The 19,746-nt window shown below is 40.9% G+C and overlaps 1 protein-coding gene across 11 annotated transcripts in view; it reads right to left on the bottom strand.

The window, feature by feature from the left end:
• ZNF382 (zinc finger protein 382) overlaps positions 1-19,746 on the bottom strand; it is an 83,463-nt gene continuing 63,717 nt past the window's right edge. For 10 of the 11 annotated variants that reach the window (XM_064381425.1, XM_064381422.1, XM_012437154.3 and 7 more), the window contains one exon: positions 1-8,242. In XM_064381425.1, coding sequence (XP_064237495.1) covers positions 6,822-8,242 — 1,421 coding nt within the window. In that variant the 3' untranslated portion in view covers positions 1-6,821. The remainder of the gene's footprint in view (positions 8,243-19,746) is intronic. The other variant, XM_012437160.3, reaches the window with a different exon arrangement.

Here is a 19,746-nt window from a genome sequence, read left to right as displayed (position 1 = left end):
TGAAGCAGAGCTAGGGTTTTTATTTATTTAAATTACAGACAGTACAGTTCACCTTCTCGTATGTATACTTCTATTTTTTACACATACATAGATTTTTGTTATCTATGACCACAAGCAGGATACAAAACAATTCCAACACCTCAAAGAATTCCCTCATGCACTCCCTTTGTATTCAGATCCCACCCCACCCCAAACACTCAGCAATCTTTGATCTGTTTTCTGTTGTTATATTTTCGCTTTTTCCAGCACATCATATAGATGGAATCATACAGTACGTAACTTTTTGGGACTGGGTTATTTCCTTTAGCATAATGCATTCAAGGTTCACCTATGTTGTTGCATGTTTCAGTAGCTCATTGATGTTATTGTGTAGAATTCCATCATGTGAATGTACCACAGTGTATCCATTTACACACTGAAGAACATTTGCTTGTCTCCAGCTTTTTAAATTGTAAATGATACTTACAAACACTCATGTACAGGTTTTTGTGTGCACATAATTTTCCATTTCTCTAGGATAAATACTTATAAGTGGGATTGCTGGGTCATATAGGATGTGTAACTTTTTGAGACTGGCATATTGTTTTCCAGAACGGCTTTACCATTTTGCCTTTCCCATTAGCAATGTATGAGAGTTCCAGTAACAAACCCGCACCTGTACTCCTGAATCTAAAATAAAAGTTGAAAAAAAAAAAAGAGTTCCAGTTGTTCCACATTCTTGTCAGCACTTGGTATTGCCACATACCTAGAGTTTTGAAAAGCCTGATTATAGACTGATAAATATCTCAAATGGTAGAGCATCCCAGGTGAATGTTGAAGACTAGTGTTAGAGCCTGTGCTTTTTGCTGTTGCATATTACTTGTGAAGTAGCCATGGCAAGCCTGGCTCTATTGCTAGACCAGAAACAGTAAAGAAATTCACGCGTTACCTAGCAAGAAATGATCACATTTGAGATGCACTGTGCACTATCTGATACTGGGGACACAGAGGGTGAGGAGATATGCTTGTTTACATACACTATAAGGAAATACGCAGCAGTTATAGAAACTATGTTTGTAGGATGGAGCTGATTTACAGTCAAGACTGCAAAACTCTAACATTATCTCCATGATGCCTGGATGTCTGGCTCTGACTCTTGGTTGGGATAATATGATTGAGCTATATGAGGTATTGGTTAAAGTCTGATACTCCCTGGGAGACTCCCAGAGCCAATTTGTTTATGATGGCTTTTTAACTTTTTTAAACTCACATAACCAGTTAGATAGCCTGGCTTGACTATGTAGCAAGTGAACAGAGGGGCATAAAAACTCGTACAGTGGCTGGGCGCAGTGCTCATGCCTGTAATCCCAGGACTTTGGGAGGCCAAAGTGGATGGATAACCTGAGGTCAGGAGCCTGGCCAACATGGCAAAACCCCATCTGTACAAAAAACACAAAAATTAGCTGGTCATGGTGGCACATGCCTGTAATCCCAGCTATATGAGAGGCTGAGACAGGAAAATCGCTTGAACCTGGGAAGTGGAGGTTGCAGTGGGCCAAAATTGCACCACTGCACTCCAGCCTGGGCAACAGAGTGAGACTCCATCTCAACAACAAACAAACAAACAAACAAACAAACAAAAAAAACCCGTGCCAAGAAGTCCTGCCATCAGCTCGCCCCAAACCAAGCTTCATACATCTCTTAAGTGGTTCAGTTCAGAGACAGTGTGCAGTCTGTGTATGACTAAAACTGCTGAAGAGCATGCCCCTCGATGACTCTAAGCCCCAATGCTTACTTTCCCTTTCTTTTGCTGAGCCACATCCTTTACTTCTAAGTAAAAGCATTTCCTGGGTATGCTCTGTGGAGTCTTGTTAGTCCTTTGAACTGATGAATGCATATGTCTTATGACCTTGCATTCAGGTCTACAAAATATGAATTTGCAAAATCACATCTATTTTGTCGTATCTATTTAGGCCAAGTTGACTTAGAGTCCATAACCATGTTTGCTCCTTAGAGCTGCCATAGAGAAGTTGGATGAAAAATACTCATGCACCTTATGACATTTTGTTCCATGATGCATATACAGTGATGGGCTCATAAGATTATAGTACCATATGTTTACTGTACCTTTTCTATATTTAGGTTATATATAGGTTTACATATACAAATAGTTACCATTGTGTTACAATTGGCTATAGTATTCAGCACAGTAACATGCAGTACAGATTTGTAGCCTAGGAGCAACAGGCTATACCATATAGCTTAGGTTTGTAGTAGGCTGTACCATCTAGGTTTGTATCAGTATTCTGTGATGCTTACACATTCGTGATGCTGCCTAATGATGCATTTCTCAGAATGTGTCCCCATTAAGTGATGCAATGCTGTGTATATCAATTCATAACGTGAAAAATCTCTCAAGTCAGTGAAATCGCTCACACCTGTAATCCCAGCACTTTAGGAGGCCAAACTGGGAGGACTGCTTGAGGCCAGGAGTTTGATACCAGCCTGGGCAACACAGCAAGACCCTATATGTATAATATGTATATAAAAAAAACATTAACTGAGTGGGATGGCACACGCCTGTAGTCCTGGCTACTCGGGAGGCTGAGGCAGGAGAATCATTTGAGTCCAGGAATTCAAGTCTGCAGTGAGCTATGACACCATCATACTCCAGCCTAGGTGACAAAATGAGAACCTGTCTCAAAAAAAAAAAAAATACGAAGAAAATTTCTGACTTCTTCAAAATAAATTTTCAAGTAGGATTCTAGAATATAGCCCAATGTTGTTTCATGCCAAAATATAAACCATAGGACCAAATTTTCCTAGGGAGAAGCAGCTTATAAGTAAATAGCTTTAGAAAATACAACTTTGGCCGGGCACGGTGGCTCACTCATGTAATGCCAGAACCTTGGGAGGCTGAGGTGGGTGGATCATCTGAGGTCAGGAGTTTGAAACCAGCCTGGCCAACATGATTAAACCCTGTCTCTACTAAATATACAAAAAATTAGCCAGATGTGATGGTGGGCACCTATAATCTCAACTACTTGGAAGGCTGAGGCAGGAGAATGGCTTGAACCCAGGAGGTGGAGGTTGCAGTGAGCTGAAATTACGCCATTACACTCAAGCCTGGGCAACAAAAGCAAAACTCCATCTCAAAAAGAAAGAAAAGAAAAGAAAAAAGAGGCCAGGTGTGGTGGCTCATGCCTGTAATCCCAGCACTTTGGGAGGCCAAGGCAGGTGGATCTTGAGGTCAGGAGTTTGAGACCAGCCTGGTCAATATGGTGAAACCCCATCTCTACTAAAAATTTAAAAATTATCCAGTTATGGTGGCATGTGCCTATAGTCCCAGCTACTCGGGTGGCTGAAGCAGAATCGCTTGAACCCGGTAGGTGGAGGTTGCACTGAGCCAAGATCGCGCCACTGCACTTCAACCTGGGTGACAGAAGAAGACTCTGTCTGAAAACGAAACAAAACAAAACAGAATTCCACATAAAACTGAAGTAAACAAAAGAATAAAAAAGAAAAGAAAAGAAAAAGAAAAGGCTGGGCACGGTGGCTCACACCTGTAATCCCAGTACTTTGGGAGGCCGAGGCAGGCGGATCACGAGGTCAGGAGTTCGAGACCAGCCTGGCCAACACAGTGAAACCCTACTAAAAATACAAAAAATTGGCTGGGCATGGTGGCAGGTGCCTATAATCCCAGCGACTTGGGAGGCTGAGGCAGGAGAATCACTGAATCCAGGAGGCGGAGGTTGCAGTGAGCCAAGATCGCGTCATTGCACTCCAGCCTGGCCGACAGTACAAGACTCTGTCTCAAAACAAACAAACAAGCAAACAAACAAAAAAGAAAAGAAAACAAAACAAAACCACAACTTCATTTAGACGTTCTTTAAAGCATTCAAAAGTACCTCTTCCATGGACATTCATTAGATTTCATGCCTTGATTTCTCTCTGCGCTTTTGTTAACTGAACTTCATGAGAAATGATAGCACAGGGTCTTTTGAGGATGGATTGCATATCTTTTGGGGGCTATATTCATTTTTTTGTGTGTGCAAAATTGGGATGTATGTGAATATAAATTAGTGCCAGAAAATGCGAGAGAAGATATATGAACCCCTCAATTGAGTTGTTACTAAGGTATGTAATTGTAAGCCAAAAATACAGCCAAATCTTCAACTGTATTTTATGGCCAGTTTTTGTTCACGCCAAAATCACCTAGTAGTAATCACTGTATCTTTGCTTACAGACTCTAGAATCCAAATATTTATACTTTTATTTATTTATTTTTGAGACAGGGTCTCGCTTTGTCACCCAGGATGGAGTGCACTGCCGCTATCCTGGCTCACTGCAACCTCTGCCTCCCAGGCTCAAGTGATCCTCCCACTCAGCTTCCCGAGTAGCTGGGACTACAGGAACGTGTCACCATGCCTGGCTAATTTTTTGTAGAGATGGGGTTTTGCCATATTTCCCAGGCTGGTCTCAAACTCCTGGCTCAAGTGATCCTCCAACACCTCCCAAAGTGCTGGGATTTCAGGCATGAGCCACCTAGCACAGCCTTATACCTTTATTTTTATTATATGTTAATAGATACTAAAAAATTACTTTCCCTTTTAATAAAACAATTCAGTTAAATAAAAACTTTTTAATAAAAAATAAAACTGTTTTTAGTTGGCTGGGCACGCTGGCTTATGCCTGTAATCCCAGCACTTTGGGAGGCCAAGGTGGGCAGATTATCTGAGGTTGGGAGTTTGAGACCAGCCTGACCAACATGGAGAAACCATGTTACTACTAAAAATAAAACAATTACCTGGGAGTGGTGGTGCATGCCTGTAATCTCAGCTACTTGGGAGGCTGATGCAGGAGAATTGCCTGAACCTGGGAGGCACAGGTTGCAGTGAGCCGAGATCGAGCCATTGCACTCCACCCTGGGCAACAAGAGTGAAACTCCATCTCAAAAAAAAAAAAAAAAAATTCGCTAGGCATGGTGGCGGGCCTATGAAATTCCAGCTACTAAGGCAGGAGAATTGCTTGAACCAGGGAGGCAGAGGTTGCGGTGAGCCAAGACCATGCCATTGCACTCCAGCCTGGGTGACAGAGAGAAACTTCGTCTCAAAAAAAAAAACCAAAAAATTGTTTTTAGTTAAAAAGCCTGACCATTTTGTTGGTTGCTGGCCAGGAATTTGGGAAGACCTTAGCCGGGCAGTTCTTGTTTGAAGTCTCTTTTGTGGTTCCAGTTTGATGTTAGCAGGGTCCACAGTCATCTGAAGTCTTGACCGGATGTCCAAGAGGCCTCACTTACTTACATGGTTGGCAGCTCATGCTAGCTGATGGCTGGGAGCTCAGCTCCAGCTGTTGACCAGGGTGCCTTACAGATAGACGTGCTAGCATTATAGTCTTGGAATGGCTAGACTTCTTTCACGGAAGAGAGCTTTCCTCAGAGTTAAAAGTCTCAAGCCCCATTTGTTTCCTTTTAATCTTCCTTTCTTTAGTATTAATTCTTCGATGTTGTGTAAGAAATGAGCAACAGTTAAAGTCATTCTTACAATCATTTCATGTGAAGAGTTCTCATCCTATGTGAATTCCCTGATATAGTGTAATATTTGAACGATGGCTGTAAGCTTTTCCATATTCATTATTTGTACTTGACCAGTAAGATGCAGGCCATGGGTAAACACTATATTCCTCCCCATGCCACAACTTCAACACACTCACAGGACTTTTATCTAGTTGGAATTCTGTGATGTTGAATAAGGAAAATGTTGGATGCTTCTCCTTCTCTGGTAGACCTTTTGCTTTCAAATAAGGCATTAGCTGTGGCTAACAGCAATCTCACATTTATTACATTTGTCTGGAAGATCTGGGCTCTGGCTGAAAGCCTTTCTACATATATTATATTCACATTCCCAGTTTTCACAATAACATTGATAGATTTTTTTCTCTAGCATGAATTCTCTGGTTTGAAACAGCACATATTGATAAAACTTATAGCTGCTTCCCTTCAGTGTGATCTCATGTGGTGAAAGTTCTGAATTGTCTGGCAGTATTTGACTGAATACACATATGTTCTAAGACCCAGCGATTCCATTCTGAAGTATATACACAAGAGAAATGCATGTATGTACACCAAGACAAATATGTTCTCAGAAGTATTATTTATTATGACCCTAAGCTGTAAACAATGTAAAAGTCCATCAACCATAGAATGGATAAATTGTGATATAATCATATAATAGAACTCTATACTGAATAAAAATAAATAAACTTCTGCTACATGTACTAATGATCAGACTCAGGGACATGATGAATGTAATAAGCTGTATATGAAAGAATACATGATACATAATGATTTATAATGTGTAAAAACTAATTTATAATGTTAGAAGTCAGAATCATGGTCAACTGTGAGATGGTAAGAACTAATTTTTATTTTGTATTTGCAATGAGAAATACAGTTCATGCCTCCTTCTTTTAAAGAATGTCTACTCACTGTATAGTCCATGGACCACAGTCAGTTGGCCAACTATTTATTACTGCTTAACAGAAAGATATGGATTGAAATGGAAAATGTGATTTTAAATGTTTATAATACCTTGACAGAGGAAGTTTTTGTCTGCTGAAGCTAGTAATAAAAAATTTGGACTTTTAAATGATTTCCGTCATGTAATTTGTCTAATAATGTGTATGTGTGTGTGTGTGTGTGTGTGTGTTTTATAGGCTGGCAAACAGTAGGGTACCATGTGGTATGGCACCTTAAACTGTTGGATATTATTACAATCGCAAGCAACATCATGTACAGGGTTTACTATGACTTAAAAATTTTTTTACAAAAAAAGTCACATTACTTACTGAATTCCCACGGTTTCTACCTTGTGAGTTTTCTGATGGACAATTAGGTTTGACTTACAACTGAAGAACTTCCCACACTGTTTACATTCATATGGTTTCTCTCCTGTGTGAGTTTTCTGATGGCGAATGAGGTTTGATTTCCTACTAAAGGCTTTCCCACACTGAGGACAGCCATTGGATTTCTCTCCTGTATGTATTCTGTGATGAACAGTGAGGATTGCCTTCTGGCGGAAAGACTTCCCACATTCATTACAAATATACGGTTTCTCCCCTGTGTGAATTCTCTGGTGGAGAGTGAGGGTTGTCTTTTGGCAGAAGGACTTCCCACATTCATTGCAAATATAGGGTTTCTCTCCTGTGTGAGTTCTCTGATGCACAGTGAGGGTTGTTTTCTGGATAAATGCCTTCCCACACTCATTACACTGATACGGTTTCTCTCCTGTGTGAGTTCTCTGGTGATCAATGAGGTATGACTTCTTCCTAAAGGCACTTCCACACTGAGGACATTCATAGGCTTTCTCCCCCGTATGTGTTTTGTGATGTCTAGTGAGGGTGGCCTTCTGGCGGAAGGACTTCCCACAATCAATACAAATAAAGGGTTTCCCCTCTATGTGTGTCTTCTCATGAAGAGTGAGGGCTGTCTTCTGACGGAAGGCCTTTCCACATTGATTGCAAACATAAGGTTTTTCACCTGTGTGAATTCGCTGATGTTCAATGAGGTATGACTTCCTTCTAAAGCTATTCCCACAGTATGGACACTGAAAGGGTTTCTCTTCTGTTTGAGGTCTCTGAGGCATAATAAAAACAGACTTTCTGCAGAGGAATTTCCCATATTTGTTGCAGGCAGAGGGCTTCTTTTCCATAAGATTACTTGGATGGACACTGAGACTTGACTTTTCTATGAAGGCAATTCCATCTTTATTGTATTCAAAGGTTCTTTCTCCTATGTGAGCTCTAGTATGTGTAAACAGCATTCCTTTCATCAGGAAGGATTTTTCACATTCATTATGGTCAAATGGTTGCTCTGGAGTTTGAACCTTCTGATGCTGAATAAGCTCCTGTTTACCACTGAGAACTCTTTCTGGTTGTTTATGGAGATTCACCGCAGGATGAATTTTCTCATGCTTAGTATCGTGAAGTGATTTCTCCCATCCAATACTCTCACCAAACTTCTCTTTTATGGGGCTTATATTTCTAATGACTAGTTCTGAAATATTTTTCAAAACTTTTCCGTCAGGTTTATATTCACATAGTGTTGTTTTTGAAATATGGTTCTTGCCTAGAGTAAGTGTTTTACCATAAATATTACTTCTCTGCTTAATTAGTTTTTTGTGGTTAATAAGTATGAGGGATCTAGAATGCCTGTCTTGGTATTCTTTGAACTTCACTAAGACATCTTCAGTTTTTCCATCTTCTTCTAGAAAAGAATACAATTAACACTGTAAGTCTGCACATAAATGCTATGGATTGGGTGTACATACAGACAAACTATGGTGGGACTAGCTCACTACTGTGATCTACAAAAAGGCCAGAATAAATTCCCTCTTGGTAGGGAAAATGTATAAACATAAATACACATCTTGCTACCCTGTTAAAATGAAGAAAAACTGGCAGAAGCAAAAAACACTCATATCTTTGGCATGTTATAACTATAAGCTGCACTGAGAAGGTGTAAGAAACAAGGATGAGTGAGCAGAAGAGAAAGAATGATAAAAGAGGGATTGTCCTTGGCATGGAGGATTCAGAGCTGCTGAAGTAAGCCTACCAAGGGTACTGAACAGTAGGCAAGATGACAAAAAAATTATTTATGAAGAGATGAAAAGCTACACATTTATCCCCTCACACCTAAATAAGTTCTATGAGTGCTTCCAATTCTTTCTTCTTCACTTCCATTTTGCCTATGCATGGTAAATGAACTTTTTCAGCTCCTTTCCTAGTGTTTACAGAAACATTAGTCTATAGTCTAGGCTCTAACTGTCCATATAACCGTAATTTATTTTCTCTTGAAAGCAGAGAATCTAGAAAACATATTCCCATGAGGAATTATAAAATACACCAAAAGACAAAATATATTGCCAACATGAATATAATCACTGTTGTGTGTATGTGTGTATTTGAATTCTTTTTTTTTTTTTTTTTTTTTTGAGACAGGGTCTTGCTCTGTCCTCCAGGCTGGAATACAGTGATGTGATCCCGATGTGATCCCGGCTCACTGTAGCCTTGACCTCCTGGGCTCAAGCAATCCTCCCACCTCAGCCTCCCAAGTATCTGGGGCTACAGGTGTGTGCCACCATGCTCAGCTAATTTTTACATTTTTTTGTAGAGATGAGGTTTTCCTATGTGGCCCAGGCTGATCTTGAACTCCCAGCCTCAAGTGATCTTCCAAAAGTTCTGGGATTATAGGCGTGAGCCACAGTGCCCAGGCACTGTAGCATTCTGATTGCTGTTACCATCAATTTATTCTGCCAGAGATGGTCAATAATGAAATTCTCCTCACCATCAATTCTAACTTCATTCTTTCAATTTGCCGAATTACTTTTTTCAGCTTTAGGGAATAGGTTTGAGTTTTCCTTCCAATACAGTCACTTACCTTAATTCTGCTATTCCCTATTGGAGCTATAAAGGACTGGATTATTCAATGTATGTGCAGAGCATTGATTAATCTTTGCTATTTAAAAAAATTAATTCTTGTATATCTTACTATTGTTGCCTTACTACGACGCAAATTTGGGAGAGCAATTTAAAGATGGATTCATCTCATCTATGATTTACATTTTTGTTTATAATAGTCCCATACTGGGAACAGCCCAAATATCCATGAAAAGATTAACAGGTAAAACTGTGTCATGTATTATACAATAGAATACTACCTCACAATAAGAAGAAACAATGCTGATACACGAAGACAACAGGAACAAATCTCAAATATTTTGCAGACCATAAGCTTTATGAAACAGAGTACATATACAATTCCACTTATGTGCAGTTCTAGGCCATGTAAAACTAATCTGTATTGGTAATTGAAGTTACATTGTCTCCCTAAGAACTTCAAACACCTCCAAGTATATGCTGCTATCCAATTTTTCTTAAAGCTTTCACAGTCTTTCTTTTTTATTTATTTGTTTTCTTTTTTCTTTCTTCCTTTTCTTTCTTTCTTATATGCTGCTATCCAATTTTTCTTAAAGCTTTCATAGTTCTCTCTCTCTTTCTTTCTTATATGCTACTATCCAATTTTTCTTAAAGCCTTCACATAGTTCTTTCTCTCTCTCTTTCTCTTCTTCCTTTCTTCCTTCCTTCCAATCCTGGCTCACTGCAACCTCCATCTCCAAGGTTCAAGTGATTCTCATGTCTCAGTCTCCTGAGTAGCTGGGACTACAGGCGCGTGCCACCACATCTGGCAATTTTTTTTTTTTTTTTACATTTTTTAGTAGAGATGGGGTTTCACTGTGTCGGCCTTGCTGGTTTTGAACTCCTGACCTCAGGTGATCCACCCGCGTTGGCTTCCCAAAATGCTGAGATTACAGAAGTGAGCTGCTGCTCCCAGCTAAGGTTTCACATAGTTTTTCTACCTCTCAGTACACCATCTGTTTGAAATTGTAATATAATTATGGTCTGGAACATTCACTTCAAGATATTTTCCAACAGCCTGGGATTTTAACATGATCATTCTATGTAAAGTCCACAATTTGATAATACAATATTCCTTTCTTAACTAAAACTCATGTTTTTATAGGTCAATATTTTATTGACAATATTCTCTAAAATCTTCTGAGTATACATTTACACACTGTTATCTGAGGTTAGGGGATACAATATTGGCAGGTACACCTAAAAAGAACTTAGTAGTAAATGATTTCTAAATGGATGAGAAAGATATTTTCCTTGCATGGTACAACAATCAATAAGATAACTACTGAATACCTGGCCTCCGTTACAAGCTGCAGTAAGGAAAGACAAAAGAGAGAATCTTATTTGGGGGAAACAATTAACCAAATAGAGAAAGAAATGTCATATAAAACAATGTTGAATTAGGTATCAAATTACTAGATCATATCAGAGGACGTGTTTGCTCACATGTTATAGATGTTAAGTAGAATGGGAATGCATAAAAAAGAAACAGACATGGTCTATACAGTAATCAAGGTATTTCATGGAGGAAATGAAACATGATCTTTTAGCTAAATGACATATAATATTGTGTGGTAAAGAATTTAACCTTGCCAAACACAATGTCTAACCTTTAACTTCAGTTTCAGTGTGGTAATCTCTAAGCCCTTTGAATGTCATCATGGCTAATAGGAGTTTATTTGTTTGCCAGGGAGTCTTTGGCTGGCCAAACAGTAACAATGTGATTTAGGGTAGGAACTTTGAGTCATGCAGCAAGCATTAGTTCAGCTTCCTAAGGCACTGGAAACTGAGCTCAGACATGTGGGCAATCAGGCCTAGTTGGCAGAGCCCCAATAAAAACTCTGGACACTGAGGCTGGGCTGAACTTCCCTGGTTGGTAGTACTCTGTATGCAACCTTACACAGTGTTGCCAGGATTGCTTCCATGACTCCACAGAGAGAGGACACCTAGAAGCTGCATGTTTGGTGCTTTCCCGGACTCCACCCATGTCCTACTTTCCTTGACTGATTTTAATCTTTTCCTGTAACAAACTGTAATTGTGAGCATAACAGCTTTCACTGAGTTCCATGGGTCTTTTCAGTAAATTATTGAACCTAGCTGGGAATGGTGGCTCACGCCTGTAATCCTAGCACTTTGGGAGGCTGAGGTGGGTGGATCACTTGAGGTCAGGAGTTCAAGACCAGTCTGGCCAACATGGTGAAACCCCATCTCTACTAAAAATACAAAAATCAGCAGGGTGTGGTGGCACATGCCTATAATTCCAGCTACTTGGGATGCTAAGGCACAAGAATAGCTTGAACCTAGGAGGTGGAGGTTGAGTGAGACTTTGTCTCAAAAAAAAGAAAATTATCTAATCTAAGAGCAGTCTTGGGGATCCCCAAACTTACATCTGGTGTCAGAAGTAAGGGTGGTCTTGTATGGATTACTGTACCCTCCAATTTCATAGTTGGCTAACTTTGCAAGTATATATATGGAAGTCTATCTGAAAGCCATTCATATAAAACAAGGAAATACATTTGAGAATTCATCAGATTATTGTAGCTTGCAGGACTTTTATAAAGTCAAGAGCTCAGAGTGAAGAAAATGCTTTAAGGACACATCAGAAAGATACCAATGAGAGGCCTAATGAAACAAGATTAATTTAGTCAACAAATATTTATTGTCCTAGACAAGGTACAAAGGGGGATAAAAGCAAACAAGATGTGAAAATGTACTCAGGGAAATAGGATGAGAATGAGTTAGTATTTTTCACCCAAATCCAGGTGAGCAGATGTCAAGAATGATGCTCAGCACTATGATATGAAACACAAAAGTTTATTGGAAAGAAATCGTGATCCTGAAATTATCACTTTGATTCCAAGCATATGGATTTTGGAACCTGGTGGTAGGTCTCATGGTGAAAATGGGATGTGAGACTCAGGCAGAAAACAAGTATAAGGTATTGCCCAGGGAAAGAAAGAGAAGAAAGTGAAAACTATGAGAAAGAAAGATATTAAACAATAATTTTTATTTTTCTGATAGATTTAAGAATGCTCTCTTTTATAAACAGAGGACTATAACAAAAGGATGAAGATAGAAGTCTGAAATGCTAAAGAAAGAGAAGAAAAGAAATAATATCTCAGTGGGGCACAGTGGCTCATGCCTGTAATCCCACCACTTTGGGAGGCCGAGGCGGGTGGATCACCTGACGTCAGGAGCTTGAGACCAGCCTGGACAACATGGTGAGACCCCATCTCTACTAAAAATACAAAAATTAGCCAGGCGTGGTAGCACACGCCTATAGTCCCAGCTACTCAGAAGGCTGAGGCAGGGAACCGGGGAGGTAGAGGTTGCAGTAAGCTGAGATTGCACCACTGCACCCCAGCCTGGGAGACAAAGTGAGACTCTGACACACACATACACACAGAGCAACATCATCTAAACCACCATTTCCCAAGGTGTGATTCATGAACTTGTAGTACTTGCGTCCCTTTACTTGGGTAAAGGGGAGTATACGCAGGGTAAAATGATTTTCATTAATAACAACACTTCATTTCTCTTTTTTTCTGTGTTTATATTTGCACTAATGGGGCAAAAGCAATGGTAGGTGTTTCGTTTATACTCATGGATTTTAATTTATGGTGGTGACTCAGTGACAACAGAGCAGCTAGTACCATTAAAAGAACATTTTTATGATATACCTTTCCTGAGGGGAGGGGGATGCCAGTCTACACACGAGCCACATGGGGAGGCAGCAGGTTTGGTCAAGAAGCAGCAAGGAGCACGGGGAAAGCCTAGGCCAGAACCTTCACGGGGGTTTCTGGGGGAAAGGAAAGGCAGGGCAGAGAAAACAGCTTAGGACTGGCTTGTTTGACTCGTGTAGGCAGGCTGTGGGTTCCTGGGGCAGCCTCTGACCCTAGGTGATTTAGGGCAGATAAAATATTGGCCTGGGGTATGAGAGCTGGATAAAGTGGGTGGATGGGGTACGAACTTGGGATTGTTTGGTTTTTATATGAAAGGTGAGCTCACTGACAAGCTATTCACTGTCTCTAGGAATTAGCTAACTGTGGGAGGGGCAGTCTCTCTCCAGGTAGCAAGACTCCTTAAAAATGTCAAGACATTGTAAAATACGAAAAATAAAAAAATACAATTAATACAGTGGATAACATGCTGGTACATTAGCATAAATCAAAGTACTGGCACCAAATCTATAATAATAATCACTGCATTTCTAACTGCCACATACTCAGAAAAAGTTTCATTTCAGAATGTTCTTGATAGAGTAGAAAAAAATCATTAATTGTATTAAATTTTCATCTTTGAATATACATCTTTTCAATATTCTGTGATGATTAAAGAAGTATGCATAAGCTGGGTGAGGTGGTTCTTGCCTGTAATCCCAGAACTTTGGGAGGCCAAGGCAGGAGGATTGCTTGAAGCCAGGAGTTCAGACTAGCCTGGGTAAAACCTGTCTACAAAAATTAAAAAAAAAAAAAAAAAGGTGGGTACAGTGCCATGTGCCTGTAGTCCTAGCTACTCAGGAGGCTGAGGCAGGAGGATGGCTTGAGCCCAAGAGTTTGAAGTTGTAGTGAGCTGTGATTGCACCATTATACTCCAGCCTGGGTCAGAGTGAGACCCCAACTCACACACTTACAACAAAATAACATGAAGTATGCGTAAAGCACTTCTGTTTGTTAAAATAGAGATCATAAGATTGATGGAGTAGATTCTTTATGCCAGTGATACCAAATTACAAATAAGACCTCAGACTATGGCAGGCAAATGCTAAATCATGCACCCCTATACTTAAGCAATAAATTATATTCTAACTGCCACAAGGCTTTTCTTTATTTCTAGCAGCTGAACAAGCACTGGCCTGGAGATTAGCAGACTCCCAGAAGCTGACTGACACCTTCTAAAACCCTTAACTACAGCTTTAATTGGACAAGGGATTGGTTTCAGTAACTTTCTCCTGATAAATGACCATTGACCACAGACTGGTTCTCTATGGTTTACAGAGATTGTGCAAAAAATGTCTTTGTGCCCTAGGTTTTATGTTTTTTGTTTGTTTTGTTTTCTGAGACGGAATCTTGCTCTGTCACCAGGCTGGAGTGCAGTGGCGCGATCTCAGCTCACTGCAACCTCCGCCTCCTGGGTTCAAGGGATTCTCCTGCCTCAGCCTTCTGAGTAGCTGGGATTACAGGTGCCTGTCACCAACACCTGGCTAATTTGGTACTTTTAGTAGAGACAGAGTTTTACAATGTTGGCCAGGCTGGTCTCAAACTCCTGACCTCAGGTGATCCGCCAACCTCAGCCTTCCAAAGTGCTGGGATTACAGGCATGAGCCACTGCACTCAGCCTTACTTTTTGACATACACAGCGTCATTTTTATTTTTTTTGAGATGGAGTCTCACTCTGTCGCCCAGGCTGGAATGCAGTGGCGTGATCTTGATTCTCTCCAACATCTGCCTTCCAGGTTCAAGCGATTCTCTTGCCTCAGCCTCCTGAGTAGGTGGGATTACAGGTGCCCACCACTATGCCTAGCTAATTTTTGTGGGTTTTTTTTTTTTTTTTTTGAGATGGAGTATCACTCTATCACCCAGAGGCTGGAGTGCAGTGGCACAATCTCAGCTCACTGAAACCTCTGCCTCCCAGGTTCAAGCGATTTTCCTGCCTGAGTCTCCTAAGTAGCTGGGATTACAGGCACTCGCCACCACGCTAGGCTAATTTTCCGTATTTTCTTTGAGCATCACATGGGTGCTCAAAAAGTTTTGTGTTTTGGAGCATTTCCTGTTTGTAGTTTGGGAGGCTCAATCTTATTTAAATATAAACCACATATTTTAATAGATTGCAGAATCAGATTTGAAAATCAGCTACCTTCCATTGATCCAGACATTAAATAAATTTCAGTCATGTAAAGTAATGCCATTTTTCTATTTTTTCTTTTAGGGAACAGTTACCTTTTTAAAAAATATGACTTTATGTAAACATATAATGGAATTATTGTTTCTTATATTGTAGTTTTAAAATGAGTTAATTAGTGAATATATTAAAAATTTCTCTTTTAATTTCTAATAGTGTAACCAAGTATTCCCAGCCTCAAACGTATTTTAAAACTTTCCTTTTTTGCTTTCAACCTTGGGTCACTTTGAAACTTTTTGTTTCTCACTTTCTCACCAGGCACTTCCAAGTTAACAGTGTTTACTTATCTAATTATGTGCTTGCTTAGAGATTCCAGGGGCCAATTTTGAAACAAGCTAGGCAGAGAGACCCAGCTGCAGAATCCTCCCACTTAAGGAGGTTTATGAATAGCCCATCACTGTCAGGCCTAAGTCAGTATGATGCAAACTGAACCTCCGGAAGAGCGATTACTCAAGATAACCATCGGAACAAGACACAAAGGCCTGCACCCTCCTGCACCACCCTGCGTATTTCCACACATTTTCCTTCACAACCCCCTTCACTCAGCCCAAAACATAGAGACGGCTTCTTTGAGGCAAAAGCCTTTCCAATTCCCATCTGCTAGCATTTAATCAATCAAGTTGTTTCCTTTCACCACTCCTCACTTCTCATGTTTTTGGCCTCTGGAGCAGTGAGCAGCTGGACTTGAGCCAGTTACAATATCATACACATGTGCACAAAGTTCTTTTAAGTCCTTAATAACTTTAAGATTGTAAATATGTCCTGAGACTAGAAAGATTGACAACTGCTGGTCTGGACATCTAGATTGATTGATTGATTGATTGATTGATTTATGGAGACAGAATCTTTCTTGACACTCAGGCTAGAGTGAGGTGGCACGATCTAGACTCACTGCAACCTCTAACTCCCGCGTTCTAGCAACTCATGTATCTCAGCCTCCTGAGTACCTGGCATTAGAGCCATGTGCCACCACACCCAGCTAATTTTTGCATTTTTAGTAGAGATAGGGTTTTGCCATGTTGGTCAGGCTGGTCTGGAACTCCTGGGCTCAAGTGATCTCCTGCCTCAGCCTCCCAAAGTGCTGGGATTACAGATGTGAGCCACTGTGCCTGGCTGACATCTAGATTTTGGTAATGACAAAGAAGTTTCTATCAAAACAATCCTCCAGCTGATAAAACCAAAAAACAAAACAAACACACAAAAAAACCCACTTATTTGAAGGCACTAAAGAATGACCAAAAGTAGCCAGAAGCTGAAGTGGATGCAATCTTTGAAAGAAAGAAACCACACCGCCTAAGAGCTACATTTAGTCAGGTATATGTTCTCAGTAGTTCAGGCAGCACAAACGGGGTAGATCTCCAAGAGAAAGCACAGTCATCTGTATTGGGGAATCAGAGGCCAGAGCTCAGAGCTACTGTAACTTGAAGACAAAATCTGAGAATACAGAAGTCAAAAAAGCAGAGCCCCAAAGTTGGCATAAGCCACCCTCAAAGCCTTGGTTAACTATGTTGATGCAGGGCAAGACTGTAAGGAGCCTAAAGGGGAAAGAAAGCTAGAGCTCTGAAGGAACAGAGCAAAGATTTCAGCGGCGGCTTAGCTCTGAAAAAGAGTTTACAATTCCAGCACTGTGCCAACAGGAACCTTGGTAAAACTTTGGTCCAATATAAGCAAATTGGAAATGTGATATTAAAAGAGAGTACACTTCAGCATGGATTCATGAAGACCAATACGGGGCAATCCTTTTCTGATATTTTAAAATGCACTGGAAATTTTAAAGCAGGGTTGAAAAACAGGCAAACAAGGGCCGGGCGCGGTGGTTCACGCCTGTAATCCCAGCACTTTGGGAGGCCAAGGCAGGTGGATCACGAGGTCAAGAGATCGAGACTATCCCAGTCAACATGGTGAAACCCCGTCTCTACTAAAAATACAAAAAATTAGCTGGGCATGGTGGCGCGTGCCTGTAATCTCAGCTACTCAGGAGGCTGAGGCAGGAGAATTGCCTGAACCCAGGAGGCGGAGGTTGTGGCGAGCCGAGATCGCGCCATTGCACTCCAGCCTGGGTAACGAGCGAAACTCCATCTTAAAAAAAAAATAAAAGAAAAACAGGCAAGCAAAACAAAAGACCAAAAAACCCTGGTACAGGCTGCGCGTGGCGGCTCACGCCTATAATCCTAGCACTTTGGGAGGCCGAGCCGGGCAGATCAGGAGGTCACAAGATCAAGACCATCCTGGCTAACATGATGAAACCCTATCTCTATAAAAAACAAGCAAACAAACAAAAAACCCTGGTCCATTCAACTTTTTCCTGGGCTAGATGAAAACAAAACAAACAAAACAAAACCACTTTGGTCTTTCCATCGAGACTCTAGAAGGGCCACATTTTAGGAGTAAAGACTGCATCCCAGGACTCAGGACAACACCATAAAACCTTAATCAATGAGGCTCAGTCCTTGGGCATGTCTTCCAAAGCGCCCAGTTTTAGCAAGAACTCTGTCAAGTCGGTTTAGCTGGAATCCCCTACTCTCAATATCTGATCTCTCGTCTCACCAAAACCTCCAGGTGATATCTGATCACCATGACCTACTTTCAAGTAGGAATCCTGGTAGGTCAGCTGAGCACGATTACCATATCCACTCAGTAATTTCCCATCACCGACCCTCTCCCCCAACTATAAATTTTCTCTCTCCCTTACCGTATTCAGAGTTGAGCCAATTCTCTCCCCACTACTTCAAAACCCCATTGTAGCAGTCCCTGAGATCTGCCTTACAAGTGTCAGGATAATGTTTTTCTTTAGTATTTATAGTAACACAGCTTGTAGGAACAGATTCATTATTGGACCCCTGGACATCTTACCCAGTACCCCAAGGGCACATCTTTAGAGCCTTGGTCTTCACTCCTGACTGACTGACTGGGAACCCATTGGTGAGTCGGACTCCTGATCCGTTGCTCTGGACAAACTCCCATTGAAGCAGGTACAACATTTTGATGTCTTAGATTCTGAGCATACTCTAGAGGCTGAGTTAGAATCCTAGGTTCCTCTGTTTAAATGAAGTTAGGTTAGAGGCCCAGGCTTCTTTAAAAGGTAACTGCTGGGCTAGAAGTCTTTCTTTCTGGGTCTTTCTTTTGAGTGGGAATTCACTTCCTGACTCTCAGGGCTAGAAAATTCCTGACTTTGCGAGGCCTCTCTCTGATCCTGTTTCTCCCATAGGAACTTCTCAGTTGATTGATGGTGTATGTTCCTTGCTGGTATACATGCTGCCAACTCCCTCCAACTTCCTTTCTTCTTGGCATCACTATACTAACGATTCTCTAAACTGCCTCCTGTAAGACCTCTCCTTTCTCACTGCTCCACTCCTCCTTCCTCCTCTCACCACCTCTGATCGTCCCTTCAGTTCCCCTGAATCCTTTGACAGGTGGCCCTTCAGAACTCTTCCATCCCTCTGTCCACCCTGACAGACCTTTCCCTTCCCACTCTATCCCCTATAGTCACTTAAACTTTAGGTGCCCTGTCCCACATTGGGGGCACTCAAAGGACTCAGTGACGCCCAAAAGCAACTACCTGTGGCTGAAAAGGAAAAAAGGGCTAACTGGAAACAAAGTGGATATTTTATTCACTCAGCCAAGCTTTGGAGACATCCAGATAGCTTAGTCATTTACCTAAAATTTAGTCCACAGTGGCCGGGCACAGTAGCTCATGCTTGTAATCCCAGCACTTTGGGAGACCAAGGTGGGTGGATCGCCTAGGTCAGGAGTTCAAGACCAGCCTGCCAACATGGTGAAACTCCATCTCTACTAAAAATACAAAATATTAGCCAGGCATGGTGGTGGGTGCCTGTAATCCCAGCTACTTGGGAGGCTGAGAGAGGAGAATCGCTTGAACCTAGGGGGCAGAGATTGCAGTGAGTCAAGACTGCACCACTGAACTCCAGTCTGGGCAACAAGAGCAAAACTCCATCTAAAAAGAAAAAAGAAAGAAAAATTTAGCCCACTGCTTCCATAAGATTACATAACAGGGAAAATGAAAATCTGAAAATCTCCTCCACAAATACTGGCTAAAAAGCATTAGCCCACATATTGAACAGCTAACCTTAACTTGTTCCATGTGTCAGAAACACAATTCAGATAAAAATATAAAGTGGAGCAAAGATGAGAGTATGATACTATTTTACTGATTCCTGGCTAACATTTCAGAATGAAAGTTATAAGATCTCTGTTTGGGTCTGTCTGCCTAGGTATATCTATATACGTATGTTATGTATATGTGATATTTTCTTACCTCGAGATGGTATTGATTATTTATTTATTTAAAAATTTTAGTTCTTTAGAGAAAAGGTCTCACTCTTGCCCAGGTTGGAATGCAGTAGTACATAGCTCACTGTGGCCTTGAACTCC

Source organism: Aotus nancymaae, unplaced genomic scaffold, assembly GCF_030222135.1.
Source record: "Aotus nancymaae isolate 86718 unplaced genomic scaffold, 86718_ANA_hifiasm-v0.15.2.pri h1tg000028l, whole genome shotgun sequence".
Taxonomy (NCBI): Eukaryota; Metazoa; Chordata; class Mammalia; order Primates; family Aotidae; genus Aotus; species Aotus nancymaae.
Note: the sequence above shows the minus strand (reverse complement) of the source record. Positions and strands in the feature narration are given on the sequence as shown.